This window comes from Sebastes umbrosus, chromosome 18 (genome assembly GCF_015220745.1).
Source record: "Sebastes umbrosus isolate fSebUmb1 chromosome 18, fSebUmb1.pri, whole genome shotgun sequence".
Classification (NCBI taxonomy): Eukaryota; Metazoa; Chordata; class Actinopteri; order Perciformes; family Sebastidae; genus Sebastes; species Sebastes umbrosus.
Genome location: NC_051286.1, coordinates 13305639 through 13333368, shown reverse-complemented (window position 1 = coordinate 13333368; position 27730 = coordinate 13305639). Strand labels below are relative to the sequence as shown.

The 27730-nt window shown below is 41.8% G+C and overlaps 1 protein-coding gene across 9 annotated transcripts in view; it reads left to right on the top strand.

The window, feature by feature from the left end:
* nhsl1b (NHS-like 1b) overlaps positions 1 to 27730 on the top strand; it is a 122432-nt gene that overhangs the window by 79114 nt on the left and 15588 nt on the right. For 8 of the 9 annotated variants that reach the window (XM_037751249.1, XM_037751246.1, XM_037751245.1 and 5 more), the window contains exons 2-4: positions 19264 to 19416; positions 23886 to 24013; positions 26979 to 27183. In XM_037751249.1, the coding sequence (XP_037607177.1) occupies positions 19264 to 19416; positions 23886 to 24013; positions 26979 to 27183 (486 nt within the window). Of the gene's footprint in view, positions 1 to 15061; positions 15337 to 19263; positions 19417 to 23885; positions 24014 to 26978; positions 27184 to 27730 lie in introns of those variants that run through there. The other variant, XM_037751250.1, reaches the window with a different exon arrangement.

The window sequence follows — 27730 nt, the reverse complement described above, 5'->3', positions numbered from 1 at the left end:
CCTCTGTTCACACCACAAGTTTAGAAAAGTAAATTCTTGCTTGTATCTGGTAGATATCTTAACCATCCGTTTTCATTTCCCCCCCATTTCATATCATTTGTCAAATCCCAATTTTTCATCTATTGAAATCAGATCTGATGTCACACAGTGTTAAGATAGCGTGCACATGGATTTTCCAGGGAGTCGGTTTTGTCTTTCGGTGTGCCTGTGTCGTTTGCCTGACAAATTGTTGTAATAAAATAATCTGGTGAGATTAATAGTGTGGGTCTGGACCCAGCTGGCTTTTCATTTGGGAGACTGGAGGCGCTGGAGGAGGAGAGGAGTGAGTCAAGGAGAAAAGTGTTTATTTCAGGAGGGATCAGGTGTGAGAGACCCTCAGGGCCCCATGTGTGGACAATTGAGTTTTACTTAACAGCTTTATTATCACATCAGGACAGATAATCACTGGAATCTACAGAGACAATCCTTCCATTGAGCAAATGTGTCAAGGAACATACAGCGAGCTTTAAAACAGCAGGATTGGTTGGTTTTAATGCTATTTAATGATAAAACTGTATTTCTTTCAGAGGGAGATTTTTCTTTTACTTCGAATTCTTGTTTCTTTCTTTCTTCTCTTCACTCACTTAATTAACTTGTATTTAGTGTAGTGTGTTCAGTGTGCTGTCTGCTCCCTGTTGACAAAGGGAGCCTCCTGGAGGTTGGGTCGGTGTATTGCACCACATGGCACCCAGATTCTGGAAGAACAAGATGAAGATGGTTCTTGATAAAGTGGCTCATGCAGATCCTTAGCTGAGCACATCTCTAGGGTCTCTCTCTCTCCCCTCCTCTTTCTGGTTCCTTTCTGGTATTTGTGTGTATAATTACAAAAGTGCCTTTACCTTTAGGGTTTAATGCAATCGGTTAATCTGGTGACTATATTTATGATTGTTGGTGAGGAATATTTGGTGTGTGTGTGTGTGCTTATGTTTGCATTTCTTGTATTTCTATGTCGGACATACGCATGCAGTCAATTCACAATTATCTATCTACCTCATTAACAATGTAAAGTTCATGTTTCTTTATCCACTGTATAAAAGAAGAAACCATGATAATACATAGGAAAAACAATTACCTAATGAATGTAAGAGTCTTGTCTTAACACTCTTAAGAAAACAAGTGCGATTTCAAGACTTAATCTGGTATGTGTTAGCTCCAGCGACAGCTTCTGCCCTCTTCTTCAGCCTCAGTTCAACAGTGGTCTCGTTGTTAGTAATTGAAAAATCTAATTGTGCCTTAGTGCAGGATAAGTGTGTATAAGCACTCCATGGCTGCGCCTACCTCAGTCACAGCTCATTTCTTTAATGAGCGCTGCAATTACAAGGAGCTTTTATTCCACCTCATGCTGCTCTGAGTCTGGCCCTCTGAGGTTTCTGGCCCTGTTTGCCCTACTGACCAGTCTGCTCTCCGTCTGCACACATGGTTACATTCCTCACTTCTACTGTGCGCTTCCCACAAAGAGCACAATCTCCTTTTAACCTGAGGGAAATTACACAAACCTCAGAAAGAAAAGATAGCTTTCATTTATTTGGGTACCAGTAATGAACCGTAAACTAGTGGGATCAAAACAACCAATTTGAAGAATTTGGGTTCTGGGAAATTGTGATTTTTCAACATTTTCTGACATTTTCCACACTAAACAATGAAACAATTAATCTTTAAAATAATCAACAACAACACATTGATAAATGTATACACTTTTTTTATATTTTCCTTTTATCTTTTTATGAAATAGAGGAGGAACGCCCATCAGTGTTGGGAGAGTTGCTGACCACTGTAAAAATACAAGTGTAGAGGAAAATAGTTGCAGACTCGTAGCCATGATGCAAAAAATTATTCAATAATTTACCAACGTTTCGACATGACAGACTTCTTGAGAGATACCAGGGTGTCATGTCAAATTGTAAGTAAATTATTGAATAATTTTTTGCTACGTGGCTATGAGTGTGCAACTATTTTCCTGTACACTCCTTTTATTTTTTTTTATCATTTCAAAGAAATATTAATATTTCAAATTCTTTATTGTTGTATTCAGTGATAGCTTACAAGCTTCCACTGCAGTGCACTATGTACTTTTTTTTTAGCTTTACTGATGTCATGTAGCTCAGTTCTAGACTTTTTTAATTGCGTAAATGTAAAAATCAACAATTAAAAAAAAAATCTAATTTACAAGTAGTCCAAAATGTAAGTTAAACAAACGTATTCAACTGATTATATACCTGACATTTAAGAATGTTAATGCACTAATAAACACAAAAGAATAATCTGATTGCTCTTGTCCTTCCTACCTCTCATCAACCACAGACCCCCTCGCTCCTCCACCATGTAGCCCAGCACCAGTCTCCCTCTTCCTGCCGTCTCCTCAGCCGGAGGCCCCTTTATGTCCCAATCAGCTGGAGGCTCCATTAAGCCTCCGAAAGCAAAGCCAAGCCTCTGAAAAGCTCATGTCCCCCCATAGAGGCTGATTATAAAAGGAGCGGGAGAAGGGAGGGAGGGCGGAGAAAGTGATTTTAAGAGCCTCTTTAAATCTGTCTCGTTAATGAGTCGTCCTCACCATAGCAACGTCTCTTTTTCGAGGGTTTTCCACTCCACATGCGTGGATGGATTAGGGTTAAAGACAAAAAAAAAGAAGGAAAAATGTAGAGAAAGGGAAGCTACAGCAGTTTTCTTTGCTTGTAAAACCACAGGGGAGCGTGCACTGGTGACCGTTTGACTCTAATTTTGTTTGTTTATAGCAGAAGCTACATTCCTAGACTGTTGTCAACCTAAGAGAACTATGCAGGATGACACTGGGAAACCAATTAACATGCGTGTCAGTTGTTGCTAATTCTCACCACAAGGTGGCGGTATAATACAGACGAGCAGAGGGACTCATTCAGTGGATGAAACTGCAGTGCGTCTACTCCTCAGGTTCAAAGTTGATCATCTGTGGATCATCAATTTTAACCATTATATAGAACTGACTTCAGACGACACACATAAAAACATTGTGTGAGACTAAATTGATGGGATTACGGTGATTACCAAATTACAGTTGGATTAATTGCCCATCAGACACAATACGCCCATTTATCCACACCAAAAAGAGACATATGGGGTGTCACCTAGGATTTAATTTGGAATAATGGCGGTCTTAAATTTTGGCAGTATTTGATCAGGGAGCTGGTCTTGTTTCCCTCAGGGCCCATTAGGAGGGCGCGCTCTGCTCTCTCTATTAATGCCTCCATCCCTTCATTACTGCTCAGATGGGACAGAAGGGGGAGGGACGGAGAGACGGACAGGGAGAGGGAGGGGTGTTTATAAAGAAGGAAGAGGGAGGGAGGGAGGGGTTAAGTGGATTTGGGGATCCTGCTTTTTTTCCCAGACGAGGTCTCAACACAGGATTATCAGTGGAGGAACCCGGGTTTAGCACATGCATGTGCACACACATACACACCTGTGTGCATCCCTGAGTCTGTTTGATAAGTCATGTAAAACCACCAATCGTAGTATGTCTGTCTGTGTGTGTGTGTGTGTGTGTGTGTGTGTGTGTGTGTGCGTACGGACAGGTTGTGTCAGATGATACTGATCCACGTCATCTAATGAGAACTAAGCCTGTCCTGAGACATATTTAACCCTCTCAGTCTTTACCCTGGGATTAAAACACACTCATTCTAATATGGCAGGACTGCTACAGCATAATATTGATGTATAGTGCTACTGATGATAATGATTAAACCTTATTTGAAAAGATTGTACACATAAAGATAATTGTTGAGCACTGTTTGAGCGCCCATGTTGGCAAGCGCTACAGCTACAGCAAGCATATAACATTTGGGTGTTTAAACGTTTTTGTATTCTTTTCTTACTTTTCTCTATGAGGCATCCCTGTGCGAGTGTTGCAAGCTGGACTCAGCAAACCCTGTTAACTGCACTAACTTGTTGTAAATTGCTTGATTTTACATGATAAATACCAAGGGTTCATGAGAAAGTGCATGCTTGGGAATTTTCAGTATAATCGATCGCCACAAAATCCCTATATAACGCTTCCTTTTCTGCTCCATTTGAAAGCAAATTTTATTCACAAAAATGTCTCCAACGAGTAAAAAGAACAGTTCAGCTGTTTAAAATCAGCAGATACAATTCATTTTCATATAGTGTCAAATCATAACAGAAGTTATCTCAAGACGTTTTTCATAGAGAGCAGGTCTAGACCCGTACTCTATAAAAATTAAAACACCACAAATTTAGCATTGTCAATGGTGGTATTAGGGGACCTGAAAAAATATGATCACACCGCAACATCGCCGATCTATACTGTGGCATCAATCAAGAGTTTATTTTGGTTCATACTCAAGCGTTCGTGCCTTGTGAAAGCAATGTGGAATATGCAGAGCATCCTCTAACAAACAAACCAACTAACTAACAAACAGAGGGCAGATGTTAATTGGATCAATATTATGGGCCTGGTGAGCAGAGCCAAATCCAGTCATGCGTTGTTAATATATTGGTTAATAACAGTAATCAATGCCAGCCACCAGAACTCGCATCCGATTTTACATCTAATCGTGCCACCGCCTCCAGGCTGAGTGTCTTTCTCACTTCCTAAATTTGTGGTCAATTGGTTGTATTTCTGATTGTTGACACCGCCTCCCCTCCCAAAATGACCTACTGATGAGAAGTGAGGTGCAATGTGGGAAGTGGGTCAAACAGCAGAGTGTCAAGTTTGCTCCAGTGGTGGAGGAACTGTAGATAAACGCACATGCACACAGTGTAGTTGATATGGCTTTTACCCGCTTCCCATCGGTACCCCTGTGTCTGCCCGACACACACACGCACACACACATTCGGCTTCCCTCCCTGTGATGCAGGCCAGCCCCAGGTGGCTTGTTGCTTTGTGCCCTTGAGCTACTGGAGGCACTTAACCCAAATTAGCTCAGTCTGTCTAAATCAGACAAGACCCTCTCGTCAGCAGCGTGAGCTCAGCACGAGGGTCATGGTAACAGCAGACTGCTGTATACCTAAGCTTGTGTGTATAGGAGTATAAAATAAGGGATATTTATCACCTCTGCTTTCTGTTTTTTTTTTCCGCCCGTGCTGTGTTTTGCAGGTGATTGGAAATTAAACGTGCGCCGCTGTCGTCTTGGTAAATCACTCTTGATTGGAGTGTCAGCTAAACGCCTTCCAGAGTAAAGTGTGCTGTGAAATATAGATGCCAATTAATCATATAGTTAAAGTGAATGACGTAAACTTTCCAGCTGCTACCTATTGATTCCTGTCATTATCCCAGCTGGGACATTATTCACATCACACTTTTAATTAAGCCAGTTGTGAGGTTTATGTGTAAGGGGTGGAAAGTCTGGTGTTGCAAAAACACACAGCGCACAACTCCACGGTGTATCACATCTGTGTGTGTTTGTGTCTGATTTATGGCGTTTTGTGCGTGAAGTTAATTATAAAATTGGATTAATGATACAGACACACACACATACAGGCCCTGAGGAGAGAAGAGCAGGCAGCGTTGGTGTTGAAATGTAGGTCAGGAAACAAGCATGGCAGCCAACATAATGCTGTGTGTGCCGGCATCCCTATGTGGATGTGGGTTGTGTGTGTATACATGCATGTTGACTATAGGCTCATGTATTGTCTTATAACCTATATGTGCATGACCGTGTGTGTGTCAACAGCAGAAACAAAGAATGTGAAAGGATGCAATATAGAAATCTAGATTGTAATGTGTGACTAGGTCTGTTGTCTAAATGCAGATTGTAGAAAAAGCTGCAGGCGCACATTCACACATGTACAATAACATGTACACCCACACATACATACAAAAGCATGCACAATGATGTCAGCCTTCTGTTCAACCACTGAGACACACTCAGGCCTTGTGGTTATTGATGTGGCGGGTCCTCAGGAGGGTCCACTGGAGAGTGAGAAGGGCCAGGAGTCAATATGAGCGGAGACAGGGTGGCTGGATGGTAATGGCTCTTAATGTAGTCTGGGGGGGGCTGCAAAGGGCCCGTCTTTATGTTACACTACCAGTGGCTTTCCACTGGGAAATTATTTTATGATAGCATGTCAGACATGTTACACACATGCATAGTCAGAATTTAGAATAGGAGTCGCGTCGTTGAATAAATGAAGGCTGCTGAACTGACAGAAATATCTGAGTGATGCTTAAACCAAGGTCAACACCATGAAAACATGCACTGAACGTTGTCCCGCCAACATCCAAACTTTCCTGTTTCAGTTTCATCTTATTGTCTCTGCCAGCTTCATGGGGGGTGACAAGCCAGTGGGGTAAGATTGCAATAGATTTAAAACCGTGTTGCCGGGGGGAAATGGACGGTTAGCTACAAATCCATCGTGGCGGGAACATAAAACACCTCAAGTTAGCAACAAAGCTGCCACCCTCTCTGAAGGCACCAAAAGCTCCGGCGTACAAATCAGCCTGCTCGTAAAATAACAGCGTTTTAACGGCCTGCTCAACAGGCGCGTACATTTTAAGAGTGACCCGCGTTTGAATGTGCCGAAACTAACATTGGGCTGTAAAAGTTTGCTTGTTAAATGAATGTATAGGAAAGAGGACGTATTTAACGGTTGCACACACACACCTCCCTGTCAGTTTGTGCTCTTCCAGCTGTTATTGCTATTAGTTGACCATGTCCTTTTTCTTAACCCGGTTCTTGTTTCGCTACCACGCTGAGACACAAAGATGCCATGCACAAGTACAGACTAGACTCTAATGCAGTCTGTCCACTTGCTCAAACAGAGGTGCATATATCCTTTATCGCTTCTCTCTGTGTGTTTTTCTCTTTTATCCTGGCTTGAATTTCAAAGGGGGTCGGGTTGGGTCAGACGCCAGGGGAGGGCAAATTAGGCATGACCGCCAAGCCTGCTGGGCCTTTGTGAATGTTTGTGTGTAATAATAAGTGTTTTTAGTGAGTCTTTACCTGTGGATGTTTTGCACTTACACTCCATCTATCTATCTCTTCACTTCATCAGCTTCCCTACCCTCCACCCCTGACTTTCCTCTCCCAGCTGCCTTTATCTCCTCTCTCTCTCTCTCGTTTCTTTTGTCCCTCTAAACGCTGCCTTTTTCTATCAAGCCTCGCATCGCTACTCAGCAAATTGCCTCTGCTTCTACCACATCAAACGATCTTTTTGTGGATGCAAACTTTGCTTCCCACCAAGCTCTTCCCTTTTTTGAAAGTCTTTGTAGCAAAGTTTTGCTTTTGATACCATCTCCGTTTCTTTTCCCTTCGTTGCGCTGCCCTTTTCAAAGACATTTTTCCCCCGATTCATGCACATCAAGCTGTGTGAGAACAGCTACATGGTGTTTGAACAGAAAACACAAGTGTGTCACCACATCAAGGCTCATAGGATATGCACATAGATATGCTCGTGAAACATAAAAACAAACACAAAGAGCGGAGTATATTAGTGATGGTGTGCATGCTCGGGGCGTAGTTTGCAGGGTGTCAGCCGGACTCGGAGGGTTTTCTCATGGATCACAAAGGAGGAGCAGCCTATAGAGGGAGGCCCCACCGCCTTTCATTCAGAAGAATAACCCAGCGTACACACAGACACACTCACTCAATGCAGCAGTTTTTCATTGCTGACTTGAATTTACATCAAAACTCCCTACTTTACCAGTTTTCCTAAAATTAGATATATATCGCCTTGCTAACAGTATCGCAATATATTGAATTGTTACCCCTGTATCGTGATATGTATTGTATCGCCAGATTCTTGCCAATACACAGCCCACAGCCAATATTGATACACGGACGTTAAGTATCGATCTTTTATTATATAAACTATTAACCTCTTAACAATCCGACGGCCGCTATTCTGTCTTTCAGAGGTTATAACGGCTCAGTCTTAAAGCTATTGTGAATATAAACTAGAAAACCAGATGAATCGATGGGTACCATCGAGTGAACTTTTCGGGAAGAACACTAAATAGCGCTCCAAAGTTACGCTAAATGAAAAACTGACATGGCCATTTTCAAAGGGGTTCCTTGACCTCAAGATATGCGAATGAAAACTCTGAAACTGTATCTTATTAAATGAAACAGATGTTGACAAACATAATTTGCATAATTTGCAGTTGAAAAAAGGTAATAAATTGCAATATATCGCAATATATCTTATCGCAATACTGATGATATCGTATCGTGGGGCCTCTGGTGATTCCCACCCCTACACACAGTGAACTTTGACCGGATTTAAATCACACTCTCTCCTCTTTACTCAAGTGGCAGATAAAGGAAATTGGCGTGCTAAATCACCACCGCACACTCACAAAAAACATTTTCACCAAAATGACATGCTGTGAGCCACTTCAGTAGCCTGAAGTACATTTGTCTCCCTTCAAGCTGAGCTCTTTTAACCCCCCCGCTATATTCTGCATGTAATCATGCAAATGCACTGCTGATGAGATGCTGACTTTCTGATGGTGAACATAGAGGGGTGAGCTGTGTGTATGTGAAGGCAAGTTGTGTCTGTTTTTCTGTCTGAACATGTGTATGTGCACGACAGTCAATAATTGAGGGGCAGTTATGGGATGGTGAGGTTGTTTGTGTGAATGTATAGGTTGTGTATGTGTGTGTGTCTGTGCGTGTGCGTGTGCGTGTGTGTGTGATGGAATCCCATCTGCTTCAATGGAGTAGGTCAGACGGAAACACCAGAGGAGGCGGCGGGGGGAGGAAGGAGGATTGGCGTTACCCAGTAACCTCTCTGTCTGCTGAACAGACAGAAGTGCAACAGAAGAAAGAAAGAGAGAAAGACAGACAGAGAGAGTTAGAGAGACAGCGAGAGTTTGGTGTCAGAAAAAGGTCATTCAGCAACTGCTAGAGCTTATTGAACTTAATGTGTTTGTGTACGATGCACGGGAAGCTTACCCCATGCTAAAATCATCAGTGCCAGAAAAACAGTTATCACAGCTTGTTTACTCAGCCCTGCCTCTCTGTCACCTTGGTTTCAGTGTGTGTGTGTGTGTGTGTGTGTGTGTGTGTGTGTGTGTGTGTGTGTGTGTGTGTGTCATGTTGGAGAGAGAGTTGTGTTTATTCAGGAGTGAGTTTGAATTTTAACTTTGCTTGACAGCCTTTTTATGAGGGGTGTAGAGAGTTGTTTACCTTTTCCTGACCCATCTTTAGGGTTTATCACCATCATCAAAACACTAAAACTATATCATACAATCATTACTGTTTTCATGTAATAGCTCTCTAATGATTACATATTTGTTTTTACTAGGGCTGTCAATCAATTAAAATATTTAATCGCGATTAATCACATTATTGTCCATAGTTAATTAGGATTAATTGCAAATGAATCAATTTTTTTCTGTTCAAAATGTACCTTAAAGGGAGATTTGTCAAGTATTTAATACTCTTATCAACATGAGAGTGGGCAAATATGCTTGCTTTATGCAAATGTATGTATATATTTATTATTTGAAATCAATTAACAACACAAAACAATGACCCGAAACCCTCACAGGTACTGCATTTAGCATAAAAATATGCTCAAATCATAACATGGCAAACTGCAGCCCAACAGGCAACAACAGCTGTCAGTGTGTCAGTGTGCTGACTTGACTATGACTTGCCCCAAACTGCATGTGATTATCATAAAGTGGGCATTTCTGTAAAGGGGAGACTCGTGGGTACCCATAGAACCCATTTTCATTCACATATCTTGAGGTCAGAGGTCAAGGGACCCCTTTGAAAATGGCCATGACAGTTTTTCCTCGCCAAAATTTTGCATAAGTTTGGAGCGTTATTTAACCTCCTTTCGCGACAAGCTAGTATAACATGGTTGGTTGGTACCAATGGATTCCTTAGATTTTTTAGTTTCATATGATGCCAGTGTTTCAGTCTTCACTCTAGCTTTAAAACTGAGCCCGCTACAACCTAAAAATTGCAAGTTGCGTTAATTCGCTACAGAAATTAGTGCCGTTAAAACAAATTTGCGTTAACACAAAGAAAGAACGTTGTAAAGAAAACCCTGCATTTAAATATGGTGTATGATCATCAACCCCTCAAACTCTACTCTAACGCCATACTGCCTCCCCTCTCTCCCCCTCACCCCGTGCTGATAGATAATTCATGCCATGGCTTTATATCTCCGAGAGGACCAGAGCGATCGGGTTCCCATTGACCCCTGTTGCTACGCTTTCATTCACAGAGATGTAAGGATGAAAGAAAGGGGGAAGGGATTAGAGAGCGAGTATGTTGCTCTACACGTTATAAATTATATATATTCATTCACAGAAAAAGAGAGTTGAAAGGGGACATATGATGTAGTGTTTTTATTTATTAATTTCTCAGGGGTTTTTGGTGCATTTCCTGTTTGAGCCATCCAAGGTTTGCAGATTTGAAGAGCTGCTTCCTTTTCCCTTTTTATAAACTAAATATTTGAGGGTTTTTTGGCCGTTTATTAGACTAAATAAGCAATCTTGCAACATCTTTTTGATTACCTGAGATGGTTCTTTGTCATAATTTTGGAGAAAATGTGTATTTTATTAATTATAAATCAATTACAATTCAAATACTGATGCTGCACAGATGCTATCAGGATTTTAGTGCCTTGTTAAAAGGCTTCTCACCCTTAATTGTTAAAGGAAAGATGACTGCTTTTTGTTAATTTAACTTAAGTTCATGACGCCTGCCTTTGTTTAAATCCATTCACATGTTCAGTTCTAGTGAATCTGTAACAACTCTGCTATGTTGTGCGACGCATTCAGATGCAAAGTGTTTGCGTGCGCTCACGTGTGCAACAGATACTCGGGCCTCGTTCTCCACGCCTCACATTTTCCTGCTTATCTCCACCTGGCAGGTTTTCTACCGACTAATGGGAAGGTGTGCAAGGTCGGAGCCTGAACAAGAGAACGCAAGCAAAGAAAGACAGCGGGGAGAGTAAAATCAATACAGGCTAGATTACATTAGCAGCCATGAAAGTGCTCATGTCTGAAAGAAAGAGAGGAGAAGAAGAAGAAGAGGAAAGGAAATTGGGGATGGAGAGAGAAGGAAGAAAGAGAGGGAGAGAGATTTGACGTTAGCGGATCAGGTAGAGTTGAGGGGTTTTAGGGGGTCAGCTTAGCTCTCCCTTCTTAAGTCCAATTAGACAAATAAAAGCTGAGACCTGTCAGATGAAGGGGGAGGTGTGTGTGTGTGTGTGTGTGTGTGTGCGTGTGTGTGTGTGTGTGTGTGTGTGCAGATGCCAGGTCCAGGCACTTTGGGAATTTGAACGGATGTTTGATAGACTGCGATATTGAGCGAGAGAGGGGTGTTTGTGTGTTTTGGGGATTGATTGAATGATAGAGCTAGAGCTGTAGGGAATTGGAGTTGAGCAGTCTGAGATGAAAAACATAAATAAAAGAAAAACTAGGGTGTGTGTATGTGTGTGTGTGTGTGAGAGAGAGTTTTTGTGTAGCTGTAGTTGCCTCTGCGAGGTTGATGGGAAGATCCAAATGAGGTGTGAAGACGAAGAAAGGAGGAGGAAGAGCAGGAGCCCCTCATCAATCTCTCTCCTTTATTATCCCTCTGCCACATTCACCCTGGAGTCTTAATAACGTCTAGTGCAGCGAGACGTGTTAATTATTCACATCGCCCAATTTTTCCTTTTTTTCTCTCCGAGGGTCACCACCTTTTCATGTGAACACGCTGCTGGTTGTTTAACAAGGAGAGATAATCACGGTCTTGCCACAGGGTCTAATACTAATGAACATGGGTTGAGATTGTGTGTTTTAACGCAAACAATTGCTCGATAGATTCTTCAGCTTTATCAGCAATTAAAATAATTAAATGATGAGAAAACCTCAGAATTTAAGCCAGCTGTAATTATCTCAAGGAAGTGTTTCATCTTGCAAAAATTAAAGAATGTAATTTGTAGGGCTGCGACTAACGATTATTTTCATTGTCGATTAATCAATTAGTCGTTTGGTCTATAAAATGTCAGAAAATTATGAAAAATGTCGATCAGTGTTTCCCAAAGCCAAAGATGACGTCCTCAAATGTCTTGTTTTGTCCACAACTCAAAGATATTAATTTTACTCTCATAGAGGAGTAAAGAAACCAGAAAATATTCACATTTAAGAAGCTAAAATCAGCGAATTTTGACTTTATTTTTCTTAAAAGATTCATCAAACCGATTAAACGATTATCAAAATAGTTGGCGATTAAATTAATAGTTGTCAATAAATCAATTGATCGTTGCAGCTCTAAAGATGTCACCTTGAAAATAAGAGCATTTTATAGAACAAATGAATAATGGATTAATACAAAAAAAAGGATTTATCGGTAATGAAAATCCAAGAATGTTTGAAAATACAACTAGGTTGAAAAGAAGAAAGAAAAAGCAAATAACGCCTCAGCTTAGGTAATCAAGATTTATTAATTGCATAACCAAGGGCTAATATGAGTAGGATTGCTCTTTAATCATGTTCATTCATAATAGTCCCTGGTGTTTGTTGTCCTAAATAAGCCTCTTCCTCCGAGGTCCAAGCTTCATCTACCGAGTCCTTCACGCTTCCTTCATATGAACAGATGAAAGATTGTTTGGGCTGGGGGCTTCTACGAGCGGAAGGATGTATGGACGTATGGCTGAATGGATGGATAGCCCTAATCCTAGAAGTGGCCTAGATATGAAGACCTCCTTCAGCGGATAGAGCTGTTGACCTGTCTGTCGCACTGTGTGTGTGTGTGTGTGTGTGTGTGTGTGTGTGTGTACATGCATGCGCTGACACTGTCCTGAGAACAATAGGCTCTTTAATGAGTGATGCCGCTTGGGCTCGCGTCTGCATGAATGATCCTAATACCGTACGCGTGCCAAACAGTACGAGATAGAAGCCAAACAGAGACTGCTGACAGAACGTGGGGGCTAAAGTTTGACACATGGAGAAAGACTTAGATTAAACCCTCTCAGACTAACATGGTGACCTGAGATAAACCTGCGTTTACTGTCCATCTGAACGGGTTCATATTGTTTCTAACTGGCGTTAAAAGTAGGGCTTTTTATTGTTGGTTAATCTGTCTGTAATTGTTTTTGATTTCTCCAACTGTTTAGTCCAGAAAGTCCAAAAACAGTAAAAAGAAAATACTTCTAACAATTTCTCAAAGCCTTCATATTGCTTATTTTGTCCGACCAACAGTCCAAAAACTAAAGATATTCAGTTTTAAAAGACATACAACCAGGAAAAGCAGAAAATCTTTATTTGAACACCAGGAACCAGTAGACGTTTTTGCTTGATAAATGACTTCAACATGCCGATATACTAAGTGATGAATTGTTTCAGTACTTATTGATGTGAAATAGCAACACTGTTTTTTATAGTTACTGTAGGATCGTGTTTATATATAGTCTAAATAAGGTTAATATTGTAGGATTAATGTAACTATATAGTAGGTTTTGCTGGAGACTTGTTGCCCTTTCAACCATAAATGTCAGCCTGACACAGACTTGAACATTAATGTAGATTGTACAGTCATTAACTTTTAATAGGGTGACCTAAAAAATTAATTAATCCAATAAAATTTGCAAACACTTGATGGCACCTGTTATGTTTCAGCATTTCAGCAGCCACTTTTGAGTAACTAAGTTGACAACTCTGTTTAATATATATATGTATACATTGAAAACATTTCTCCTTGTCTGTGTGGAAACTGATGATAAGTTAATAGACATGTTATTACCCACGTTTAGAGATTCATCATAACTCAAAAACAAGAGCAACTGCAAATAGTGTGAATAGACACTTAGCAGCGTGCAGAAATGACAAATGTTACTAAACATGAAGAAATATAACCCAAACCGTTGTTTACAGCACTTCAGAGTCGGGCTGAAAGGTTCAGATGTGCAAGGTCGAGGGGGGGAGGAGAGGGGGAAACCTTTCTACCCACAAATTCAAGGATCATTTGCAGTCCCATTCAAGCTCTTGTTGCAGCTCCCCCTCCCTCCCTCCGTAACTCCCTCCCTGCCTCCCCTCTTGGGCTGAAAAGAAATACGGTCGCAGAAGGAGGGGCAGCCCTGCCCTCATGTGTGTGTGTGTGTGTGTGTGTGTGTGTGTGTGTGTGTGTGTGTGGGTGCACGTTTGCGTGTATTTGAATGGGTGGCTGCCGGAGTGTGTGTGTGTGATAGATTGTGAGCAGATTGGACAATGGGAGGATTGTATGTGATCTATATTCATGTGGCACAGATTCAGCAGCCATGTGCGCACACAGCAGGCTGGGAGTGATCAGACGGAGGAAGAGGGGCTGATAGAAAAACATCCAGGGAGAAGAAAAATATGAGATTTATGTAGAGGACATGAGCACAATCTGCTTTTTAGATGGTGGAAAACACAAGACACAATCTGTATAGTCAATTTTCAGCTATGCTTTCAAACCATAAAATGGTACAAATTGAGATCAAATGAGATTAATGTTAGTACTTCAGTGTGTTGTATGGTAATGATTCAAGTTTCCTGTTTGCATTACACTTTGCATGCAGGTGGAAGCTGCATCCTCCTGAGAATACCTTGTGAAAAGCTCAACATGTTTTTTTTTTTTCCCGTCAAGGATGTGCAAGGTTCTCCTGGAAAGGTGGCTGATAGTTTAATTAGATGCATAAATATTCCCCAGACTAGTCTGTCGTAGCGGTGAAAGCGGCAACACGCTGATTACACACACTGAGCAGAGTAGAGAGTAGAAAGTGAGGTAAAAGAAAAAAGAGGAGAGAGTGATGGACTGAAATGAGAATCGGCGTTCACGGCAAAATAGCAACGAGTTTGCCTGTTCGTTCTCATAAAGCGTGTTTAACTTTCAGCTCTATCCTGAGTCCCGCAGAGTAAAGAAGAAAGAGAGCGTATAGAGAGAGAAAGACGAGCGCAAGAGAACGACTGATGATGAGAAATAAAGGGAGAGGCAGCCAGAACTCCTTGGTAACCAAAGCACAGAGGAACAGAGGGGCCGGTCCTACACCCCTCCCGCTGTGTGTGTGTGTGTGTGTGTGTGTGTCTCCGAGGACCGGACCGCCTGAGGGGGGAGTGGTGGACCAAGTGTGTGTTTAGAGAGAGAGAGAGAGAGATAGGGGTAGAGGCTCATTGTCAGCGTAGTAGACGCTCACACACACTCTTTATCCAATCCGCCGTGTAGTGAGAATGTGAGCCAACACCAGCACTCCTTCGTCCCGTCTTCTCTCTCTCTTATTCCCTGGATTTTTTGGTGTCTAACTAGGACAGTTTTTTTTTTTTTAAAAGCGAGACACACTCAACCGGAATAATGGTGTTTATCGGGACCTCGTTAAAATCTGTGATTAAATACTTCAAAAGGAAGGGTGAGATGTGTTTACTTCTGCTCTATATCCATCATTAATGTGTCACATGAATAGTTTTGGACTTCACATGAAAGCTAGAACAAATATGTGCTGTTTTTTTGCATCATTTTGACAGCTATTTTATTTACAAGTGTCTGAATTTCCTAAATATGTTTCAACTAGTTTAAAATTTAAATCAATTTTCTGTGTCAAAAGTGGGACGCACGGCAGCTTTACTGATTTGTACATCATTTTAATTGAAACTGATGGTTTCTAGTGGGCATGTTGCTTCACCGCTGCCTCTGCTGAGCCCAGAGACAACCCTCTGTTGCACCCTGTTACCAGGTAACCACCGGGGCCAAGACTTCACAGAGCCCACAACTGTTAGCACTAAATAACCCAACAGTATTTGTTAAAGGTGGCAGCTGGAAGCATTTAGAGTCACAGCTACTCTATTAGAAATAGTTGGCTCTTTTTTACTTCTTCTTGGAACAATTTAGAAGTTTTTTTAAATGTTTATTTAGTTGTAAATCTGATCTTGCTATCAAAGGAAATAGGTCTGTGTAGTGGGCCATGTACAGTAGACTCTTGTCAGGCAGATTAGGCTATATAATTATTTTATTAATGACTGCACGTGAGGATGTTTAACAAAGACCCGGTTGATGCAGGGCAAGCTGCTTGTGCCGACTCTAATCTCAGTGTATTTATAGCATGTGTGTTACAGTCAAGGCTGAGGTGATGTTGTTAATCATTAGCTCAGCGTTTTTCTACTTCTCACGTCTTATCTTGCACATCTTGCACATGCCTGCACTTTGGCCCTCAGCTGAGCGCCGTGGTCCTCCGCTGCAGTTCAGAGGACAGTGAGCTCCATACTGAGCAGTGCTCATATCCTCCGATTTTTCATAACATCGAGTGCACAAAAAGATGATTTTGCAACGCTTTTAATGACTTAAATATAAGTTATATATCTCAAAAAAGTGACCTGAACCAAGCCTTTGCTGACCCTTATGAAACACACAAAGTTGTACTGTGCATGAAAGTCTATACTCTATTGACTGGTGAGCGATCGGGGATCCAGTTCAGGATTAACATAGATTATTGATCATAACGGCTAATAACTCTGGTGTGTGTGTGTGTGTGTGTGTGTGTGTGTGTGTGCGCGCGCGTGTGTGTGTGTGTGTGTGTGTGTGTGCGTGTGTGTGTGTGTGTGTGTGTGTGTGTGTGTGTGTGTGCGTGTGCGCACATATGCATTTCCCAGTGATTACTGTGTGCAGCCTCTGCATGTTCAGCGCTGATGCACCTTGCAGCCTGTTTGTGTCTTTCAGAGTTTTCAATCCCCTGTTTGCTCTCAGTCTGCGTAGAGAGAGCTGGGATGTCAATGGACAGAGGGATTAGGAGACTTCTGAAAGACTTTCGCGCCGAAGTCCAGTCTGTGTGAGACTGTGTGTGTGTGTGTGTGTGTGTTAAGGGGCTAGGGTGTATTGTGGCACTGAAAGGCCTGATGTGGAGACTGATGCAGAGGGACAATACAGGCTTTGTGTCCATAGTCCCCATGTCCTTGGTGTGCCTATAGCCTTACTGAGGTCTATTCAAACCCCATAGTCAGAGAGGAGGGTGGGGGAGGGATACCTGTGCTACGAGTGTGTGGGAGAGAACCAGAATATTAGAAATGGGTTTCATAAGAAATGGATTATGTAAGACCCCTTATTTAGCCAGGTGAGCTGATTGACTCTTATTCACACACAGCTGGGGGCGTCCCCGCCGTGCTCATAGGTGTGTTGTGACAGTTATTTTGGAGTTGGTGGCGCTGTGAGATCCAAAACCAACTACCAACATGCTTTTCTAACTTTCACATTTCATATTCAGCTTCCACTGAACTGTGTGCGAGTGGGGTTTTGTGGTAACTACCCAGTCCAGACTTGTGGTCAAAGGATTTTTGCCTCGTGATGTATCTGATTGATTATTCTGCTCAGTGTTTGCACGCTGCAACACAGCGTGTGTAGAGACACGGGTAGACAATCGCAGCAACGCTCCATTTACATATACACAAGTTTGCACCCATCACACACCCTCATATAATGTTGACATGTAACAAACCAAAAGGTTAATTTGACCCCCTCAGGCATGTGGTGTGGCTGTCTGTCTCCTCCTTTTGTCACATTTGGTTCAAGCATTTGCAAATACGTTCAAGTGTTTATTTAAACTGCATGGATTGCCAGATTATATGATTAAAAGAGGTTCATTCAAATGAGACTGCAGTCACAGATCATGCATATTCTACATGGTTTCCGCTACCTGGTGAGAATTCGGCGTAAGCATACAACAAATAGTGTAGGTTTGGAGGTAGCAGCAAAATTGGGGAGAGAAAGTGGAGATTTATGAATGAAGAAAATAAACCTGTTTGGTAACAGAGTGAGTGGGAACATGAATAAACACAACGACCCCTCTCTTTTGAAGCATTAACCGCTGACAGACGGAGACGTTAAGGTGCCATTAGTCACCAGCATCAGCAGGACTTGGCATTTTGGACTGTCTCTTATAAATCCATCCATAGAACTATGTTCACCTTTGCTTGGTTAAATAGTCACACAGTACTCTTACGGTCACATATAAGCAAAGTTGGACGTGTCACAGAAGAGCTTTTAAGATGGTCGGTGTTGAAGCCTATCAGACGTTATCTGCATATCAAAGCAGTTACAGACTGTCTCACACTTTCTCTAACGACCAATTTGCAGATACTCCGCCCTATACTTCTACCCCGGAGGCCCTATGTCCACCCCCCCCCCCGACAAACACACAACGCAACTATGCATCCTACTACATCTCATTAGCACCTGTGAAAACGCATTCAAACAAAAACAGCCAACACACTCCCAGCCCCCTTTCATGACCCGTTCCCTTCCTCTGGGCTCCCTCAAATATCTCCCTCAGTCCCCCCAGTCAGATGGACATGTTGTGATGGTCAGGACAGGAGCACAGGGACAAACAGATAGCAGTCGAAATGGAGATAGTCCTGCATCCACGATCACCAACTTTGGCTTGGTTACGCTCACTTGGTAAGCCTTATTCTTGGGAATTGTGTTTGTGTTTATTGAAATTCACACCTCAGTTGTTTTGCTGACACTTGTGTTTAGTGGCTTACAAATGCTGCACGGGAATAAGCTTCAATTTCTGGATCGTCAGCATTACGAGCCACCACCAGTACTAAGAGGAAAGCACCATAATGTCCTTTTAAGATTTATTTGATGACGTCTGACTGAGAGAGGTGCTCTAGAAAACTGCAAAGAACAAGGATGGTTGTTTTCCCTGTCTTGTAAAGAAAAAGATAGGTGGATGTTTTAGCCAGCTGTGCATGTTTATCTAGCTCAATGTTAAACCCATTGAATGAGTGCTGCTATGTGCTGGTGTGTGCAGTGTTGTTGTTTCTCTGAGGCAGTTTGTCTTAGGACAAGTTAGCTTGCTTAAAAGTAAGCTTTTGTAAGTTTTCAGTAGCTGGTTTGAATTTCTGAGCTGGATATCATCTGGTTGGTGTTTCCCTCCAACTTACTCTTCATCCCTCCTCCTCCTCCCCCTCTGACTTCTGTGGCCAACTGTGTGATGTCTCAGATATGTGTCATGTTGTTGGTGTGGAGACTGACACCTCCATGCAAAGCACCTCCATCCCCTTCCTCTTCCTTTTCCCCGCCAAATGTAAACAACTCCGCCCAGTAGCCACTACTGCTTGCGCATTTTCTAGTCCTTAAGTTATTGTTTTCCAAAAGGTTTGGGACTTATTGAACTCGGATATATTTAAACTATGGCTGGTTATCTTTTGCTTTTTTTTTTTCACTTTGACGACAAAACTCTTCCTGAGAAGATGTCTATTAAAAGATCCATCTGGAGATCAAATTGGAAATGTAACTCAATCAATCAACTAAATTTTCCAACCTGATCTGTGTGTCTCTGCAGCGGTGTCTAACCTGGATGAGGAGAGCAAGTGGACGGTCCATTACACAGCTCCGTGGCACCAGCAGGAGAACGTCTTCCTACCAGGCAGCAGGCCGCCCTGCGTAGAAGACCTCCACCGTCAGGCCAAAGTCAACCTCAAGACCGCCCTGCGAGGTAAGGATCATTCAAACTGGACCGCTTCAGAGAGAGATTGACGAGATGCAACATGATAACAGACAGAATCAGGGTTAGAGGAGTCGTTTGCCACCCATGTAGAGAAGGTGATTACTGTGTTTGCATTGTTTAAGGTTTAAGGTGACTTAACTTCCAGAGCCTTCCACACTTTGAGAATTCATTAGCCACTTGACTTTGACTATTTTACAAGCCACAAATGAAACAAAACAACCTTCAGGTTACAGTAACACGGTTTCATGCTCAGGGAGTCAATTGCTTTAGTGATATTTGGCAATGGGTAAAATCTTCATCTAAAATGAACATGACGCATGAAAATGAAAAGAAAGAACGCAATTAGACGTTTCCAGGTGTCTTGTTTTGTCCGACCAACAGTCCAAAACTCTAGAAACTCTTAATAGATTAGATTTACAGTTGTATAAAATAGAAAAACTTTCACATTTGAGAAACTTGAACCAGAGGATTTTTGTAATTTTTGCTTGAAAAGTGATAATCACCGTTAATCGATTATCAAACCTGTTTCAAGTAAATTTTGTAACATTAAACCAACTAATAAATCGATTAATTGTTTCAGCTCTAATTTGAATGTTTCTGTGGAATTATAGTTCAAATATGTTTTTTAGCGATCTCCAATAAATCATTTACATCCACATCAGCCAAATCAACCAAAATACAAACACTGACAAATCTCACTAGTGGGAATGTTGCTGGACGTCATCACATTCGTCGCTGTGCGGTCGCGGCATCAAGGAAAAAGATCAGCTGTGTTTGTCTACAACATTGTAAAAATGTCCAGTCCTGTAATTTGTGTTCAGTCCAACGTTTAGCCAACAACACACACCAGTGTGACATCCTCTTCTTCCTGTTTGTCCAGTACAATTTAGAGGAAAAAACGGACACAACCTTGTAGTCAAACAAACACAGGGAGTCGAGTCACAGCAGAGTGACGACGTTTTAATATTCTCACAACATTCCCAGAACAGGAAGGTTGGGATACCAGTAAATGCTGTCACCTGTTTCGCTGAGAGTCCCTGGGAAAGTTGTCCACCCATTTCTCAGATAACAGGTGTGAGAAAAGGCCTAGAAGTGTGTACATGTGTGCGTAGGTTTGTGTACATGGGTGGATGTGTTACAGTAAAGGCTTGTTGTTTACATGCGAGGGCGGCCTTGTGTGCCACCAGATAAAAAAAGACACTGATAAAGGGAGAAAGAGATAAATGGGGAGAAGCCGGTTGTAACCTGATGCTGACGGTGTGTAAAGCGTTAGTCACCGGCTTTAACACACCCACTCACACACACACCCACACAACAGGTTTTCTTTGTCGTTCCCATTGTTTGACCCCTGTGCTGTTGCATTTTACTTCCTGCAATATTTATGTTGCCAGGTACGCAAACACAGAAACGCCACCTGGGAGGTTGGATTAATTCAGCCACCCCCCTCCTCATCCTGTTACCGTCCTATCATCCTGTCACCACCACCCAGCCCCAGGGGTCCTAACTGACAGACAACAGGTGTCCAATGAGAGCACCTGTGCTGTCCATTTGAGTCTTCGTGTGTGTGTTTAGCTCTTTTAGTCATTGTCCACTCCCAGGAAGTTGATAGTGGAGGTTACACACCTAACTACAGCCCAGCCTAAAGGAAATAGTTGTTGTGTTTTCTTAGTAAAATCTCTTTTAACTTCCTCTAATAGTAATTTTTACAAGATATTTTATAATATAGAGGTTATATCAGGAGGTTAAACCAGGCTCAACCCCTGCTCTCATGCACATGTAATCCAGTGCCATCAGCGTGAGCACAGCGAGCTACACCAGTCTGCTCTCTGCTCTGAAAAGCCAGATAATCAATAACCAATCAGGTGGCAATGGGCCTCCTCTCACATGGGTTTCAGCTTGTGTTGAGGTTTTCGCAGGCGGCTGGTGAGTTACAGAAAACGGGCCAACAGGTCGAAATACATCAGAGAAGTTACGCAACAGTCCTGTGATTGTTGTCAATAATATCCCAGTAATTATGCATTAGTTTAATCAATGACTAGTTTGTTTACAATGTTTATTTATGTAAGAATTATATTGCTATCAAGCTGTAAGGTCAGACACAAATTCTAAGACAGTTTATCCCCATAATCCCATAATCATCATCCATTATCATCATCATAATCAGCTTCATGTGTAGCATTGACAATTAACTTGACTAACTTTAAAGCTATTTTTTAATAACATATCAAGTGACAATGTGAAAGGAGTCACTCGCACTGATGAATCCATCACCTGAATTAGCTCTGCTCTGCTTTACGAAGCTCTATAGTGACTTTCAGCTCATTATTTAGCTGTCCGGCATGCAACATCGCTCTCATAGCATGGTTTTCGGTCTCAGAAGGCAGCTGCTTTCAGCTAAAAATGCTCTAAAAACCCACTGTACACTACCTGCTGCTTACCAAATGGCAGACAGACTCAGTTGGCGACTAGTTGGTGAACACAGCGGAGCATTTAGCGACTAAAGAACCACAGATTTCCCTCGGTTACATTATACTGCCACTTCAGTGACTGTCTTTTGGTGGTTTTAGGGTCAATTACTATTTGCATATTTGATTTACATGTCACTATAAAATAGATACATACATCCTGTTTCATATCATAATATTCTTTGTGTCTTCAACATCCTTCATTCTTTCTGCTCGTCCTCTATGGTCCCCTCCCTTCAGTTCTGCCTAGCAACAAGCGGCTCATCAAGGCTTATTTATTTTATCAACCGTTCCCTAATCACGCAACACCAATCATCGCAACCGCTCAGCTCCCCCGTCATCATCCTCATTATCATCACGCTTTTCTAAATCCCTTCTTCCACACCGCTACCACATCAGCCCGTTGTTACAGTTGCTACCTTTGCCAACCCCATTAGGATCCATTAAGTGACGGTATTATACATGCACCAGCGTCTCTCTCCACAGTAATTAGCTATGGAGATAGACGGCACATAAAAGGGATCAAAAGCAGCATCTCTGAGGTGCCAGGCGAGGAGGGATGTGCATGTGCTTTAGTACACACACACGTGTGTGTCAGTCCCCAAATGGGATTTTGATTGCGCATCACACACTTAATAAATCCCAAAGATGCAAGATAAAAGACCCGGGAGGTTTTTTACATTTGTGTGGATCAGGGATAATGCGCAAAGAAAGACAGTTGATATGCTACCAATGTAGTCGAGAGGGACATGTTTAAATTTGTTTCATTTTTAAAGTTATTCAAATACAAATGTGTAATATTTGACCTCTAACAGTTAAGATTCTCTTAATCCTTCAGGTCCCAGTCATCACACAAAACCCTCTACTTTGTGTTTTAGTCGTAGCAGAACTGTGTGAATATAATTAGCTATTATAAGACTAGACAAAGGATGCACTAGTAGATATTTTCAGAGGGAGAACGAGAGAGATGATGTGCTAAATGCCCCCTCAGAGAAAGGGAGGGGAGGATGGAGGAGAGCGAGAGAGAGAGGGACAGTTCTGCCATCTGTGTGTGACAGACTGTAACTGATACCCCCTCCTCTGGTTACACACACACACTCATTTAGAAACTCTCTTCTTATCACACATTCAGTCACACACATACATCACAACCCCGTCACAGCAGGTGGTGACGCGAGGGAGTGTGAGCAGCGCTTGGCAGCGTCCATCAGGGACACACACAAACAGTGTTACACAGCTACGTCTGTGTGTGTGTGTCCTATAGATATTTCACACATCCTTCCTACTGTAGTGTTATCGGATGACTTGTTTTGAATATTTTATGCACAAATTAGCCTGTACAATATACAGTACACACTATATTGCTTGATATCACTATATAGTAAGTGTTTGTATTGAGAATTGTGTGACCTGTAGAAACTGTTCTGTATCACACTCACTTCTGTTGGAAGAAGAGCTGCAACAATTAATCATTTAATTGATTAATTGTCAACTATTATATTAATCGCCAACTATTTTGATCATCGATTTGATTAATTTTTTAAGAAAAAAAGGTCTAAATTCTCTGATTCCAGCTTTTTAATGTGAATATTTTTTGGTTTCTTTACTCCTCTATGACGGTGAACTGAATATCTTTGAGTTGTGGACAAAACAAGACATTTGAGGACGTCATCTTGGGCTTTGGGAAACACTGATCGCCATTTTTCCCCATTTTCTGAGATTTCATACACCAAACAACTAATTGATTAGTCGAGAAAATAATCGTCAGATTAATCGACAATGAAAAAAATTGTTAGCTGCAGCTCTAATTCAAAGGTAGTGTGGCGGTTCCTCATGACTAAATCTTCTCAAATAGAGACTTGTGATCATAGTATTGAGTATCTGCCTGCAGGTTCCTGACATGAAAAGCTCAAAGAAATCCTGTTCAAGTCAAAGATCAAATTTTTTTTTGTCTATAATAATAACGTTCCTCTGTTTCTGTCTGTCCTGCAGAATGTGACAAGTTGAGGAAAGATGGTTTCCGCAGCTCTCAGTACTACTCTCAGGGTCCCACCTTTTCTGACCCCTTACAGTCCACCGGCTGCCTGCAGGACGAGGAGGAGGATGACAATGATAAGAAGGTACACACAAATACACACATAACTGTCCAGGTACTGCATTTTGATTACATACAGGTGCAGTACGTGTGTGCACAGCAGTGCTTTTCAGCTGATTCAGCAGCATGGAAACTCACCTCCAGTGATTTTAACAGTGTCAGTCTGCTATCTAGTGGTCAGAAATGAGAATGCATGTTTTCCGCAGTTTACACAAGTTACTTCTCTGTCCCTTTGATGACTTTACTTTTTGCATGTGGTATAAATGTGTTATTTTCACCTATTCTAATAATGGTTTCTGCATACTGGGATCCCTAAACAGTCTTGGAAATAATTGGGTATCCCCATAGTAGCTATTTCATTGTATTGAGACCTATTTTTTTAATTTGACCTGACTGTATAAAATTACTTGTGGTGACCTCAAGGATTATCACAGCCTCATGAAACTTTACAGCCACAAACTAGAGACCTAGAGCATTCAGAGGATGGATAGCTAGATTGACAATAAAGGGGTTTCTGAGCAGTTTCCAGAACAGAAGTGCTCGCTATCCAATCATCGAAAAATGCAATTCTTGCAGAAATCTCCAAATGTCAAAAGTTTTTGATTCCAAATCACAGCATTGCTTTTTCTATGGTGTTCCTCAAGGCTTTGGTGTCTTAATGTGGTATTTTGGAGGGATTATTGATAATTTTTATAAATTCTCGAGTGGTAAAAAATTGTTAAATTTAGCATAAAATCTATATAACAAATGGTATCAACCCAAAGATTGCTACAACAACTTATGAGACATACTAGAGCATGGGAATGACCATCATATACTTCTATCATCATGTCCTAAGACCTTATACACTTTCACAATGTATTTTGATTAATTGATTCATGTTTATTTATGATTCATGACTAGAAGAACTTGACACACAGTGATGAGCTGCATCTCAAATTAATCTCCAGGTTCCCAGCTTTCAGATGATGTACACCACTTCCATGTGACATCTACTGTTGACCTAAGAAAGACAAAAAATTGTCTATGAGGGGTAGAGTGGAAAAAGTAAAAAAAAAAAAGGACTTTATTAAACCAGTTTTTGTCAATAACTTCTTCGTCTCTGGTTGACATAACACCAGATTCTGTGGTGATTTATTAGGATTAATGGTACATAGAGAACCAGCACTAAGCGAACACTCACATTTTGTAATGACTATTAGCATGCATCATGAAAAAGTAGAGTTGAATTGAATGTTCAACTCGCTCTGTTTAAGCCTGTCATAAATCTTTCAGGCAGAGCTTAATGTATAGAGGGAATAAACACTTGCTGGCTTTCATTACTTATACTTGTCTTTCCTCTACACTTGGTGGGGCTGTTGTTTGTCCAATGTCACTCACAGCGCTGTAATTTCATAGGAGGGTGGTAGAGAGAGAGGATGAGAAGAAGAAAAAAGAGACAAGGATAGAAAAACACAGACAAACTATTATTTATCGCTCTTTTTACTGGCAGACCATTAGTGGGAAGTGAAGTGTAAATAGTTTGACAGCCAGATATGCCTCCTCTCCTCTCCTCTCCTCTCCTCTCCTCTCCTCTCCTCTCCTCTCCTCTCCTCTTGTTTTTATTTCTCACACTCGATATGAGGGGTTCTGTGGGGGTCAGAGGGTCTTTCACTGTTATTATCAGCTCCTCCCTTGTCCTCCCAGAGCCCCTCGATGTCGGCCGTTCGTTTCATGCCTGCCCCCGACCCTTGACCTTCATAACGTGCTGTTGTCTCTCTAAACTGTCGACTCCCATCTCTCGTTATCTGTCTTTCCACTTTCCGCTTTTTGTCTCTCTCTTCCCCCATCACTTCCTGTTGTCCTGAGGCCAGTGAGCCTAACGTTGCCTGACAGCAGCTTCGAAAGGAGAAAACGGGGCTGCAGGTTGAACCCACAATGCAAAATAACAAGCCGTGTCTGCCACCAAAACTATTGCTGAGATCTTTTCTTTACATCCTCCCCTTTTCAGCCCACTCTGTTGCCTCCCCACATTTATCCATCCATCCATGCGTGGGTTGTATGAAAGCACTAAAAGCTATGTTTTCTAGTTCAGTCTAATGCTTGGGATTGTCAGGATGAACCTTAGAGGACATAGGGAACTATTGCTGGATGCTTTGGAGAAATTTATCCCAACAAAATCACACTGAGGATTTTTTTTCCATGATGTTCAAAGCTCAACCTGTTGCAGACGCAGCCATTCAGTGAAAGTGAAGACTAATGATTACTGGATTTGATCTATAATTTTAGGATTATTTGTGTTTACTGTGCTCTGAATTCCAAACCTGTTTACTTATGATTCAAAACAGTGATTTCAAAAGCTCAAATGGACATTGTGATTGACAGCAAACTGGAAAAAAGCTGCTTTTCTGTTGACTGACAGCTCAATTTCAAGCCTGGAAGCCGCAGTAAAACGTTGTCGGTTGCTTCTCGGCACCTTCAGGACTGAGAACTGTTTGTGTGTGAACAGTTTAATGCATGAGTGATTCTCTCTCTGTCTCCTCGCTGTTGCTCTCTTGCTTTTATCCTGCCATCTTTAAAACGCTCTCCCGGTTTCCTCTGATAAGTGTCTGCGTGCGTGCGAGAGTGTGTTCATGTGAGTGTTTCCATTTGGGTTAGATTGATCGTGAAATGTGTTTACAGCACCAGAAGCCTCTAAAGGTCACAGCGATGTTATATATTAAAGTCTGTTTGTATGTGTCAATAAAGTCTGTACAGTCTGGGACATTTAACTTCTGTTTGCTTTTATAATATTCTCTCATTTCCTTCTATTATCTTGACATTTTGTCTTGACATTTTTCTTTATCCAACACTTCTGTGCTCTAATTCGATATGACAAAATCTTTGTTTCCATATCCTTTCATTACCCCACATTGTGTTTCATCTCTCATTCCTTGTTTCTATAATCTCTCTCCTTTCACCTCTCTTTGTTTTTATGTCTTGTTAACCCATTTTTCCTCTTTCTCATCCAGTCCACAGCTTCATCAGCGGAGGACAGCAAATCTCAGCTCTCCATGAGGCCCCAGACCCCGCAGGGAGGGGGTGAAGGAGGGGAGGCTTACGAGGTTGACGGACAGGTTGTATGGCACAAGGGCACAGCACTCCCCACCCCGGAGGAGAAAATGAGGCTGGCGGCCCGGGCCGTGCCCACAGACATAGTTCCCATCAACGTCACAGGTATGACCTCTCGGCAATCATCCGATCATTTTATCCACCTCTCAATCACTAGCGAGTAGCGACCAATCCCCCATCAGTGTTGGTAGTGGAAAACAAATCACCCGGTCCTCTAGTTCCATATTGAATAGCAACGTAGAAAGATCAAACTACTAATTTCAGTTCGATCTGATCTCATTCATCCCCGATTCTGTAACATTAACCTCTCACCACCAATCACACAATTTGTTTTGTTGGTCATTAAGGAATTTTCTGACAAATTTGCTTGACTTAGATAAGAAGATCAATATCAATTTCAGTTTAATACAGAGATAGCTCCATGTCATGCATAGCCTAGTTTAGGACAAAGCCTGGAAGCAGGAGGAGACAGCTAGTCTCCACCAAAGTACAGCTGAGGCTCATGGGAATGTCGTTAGTTGCGCAGGTCAAAGTATTCAGCTGGTTTGCAGGAAAAGGCGTATAAATACCACGATAATGAGCAAGGCATTAAGCGTGCAATAAGAACGCCTTCCATGTTTTTCGCGTGTCATTTTAATGCCATGTAGTCTGT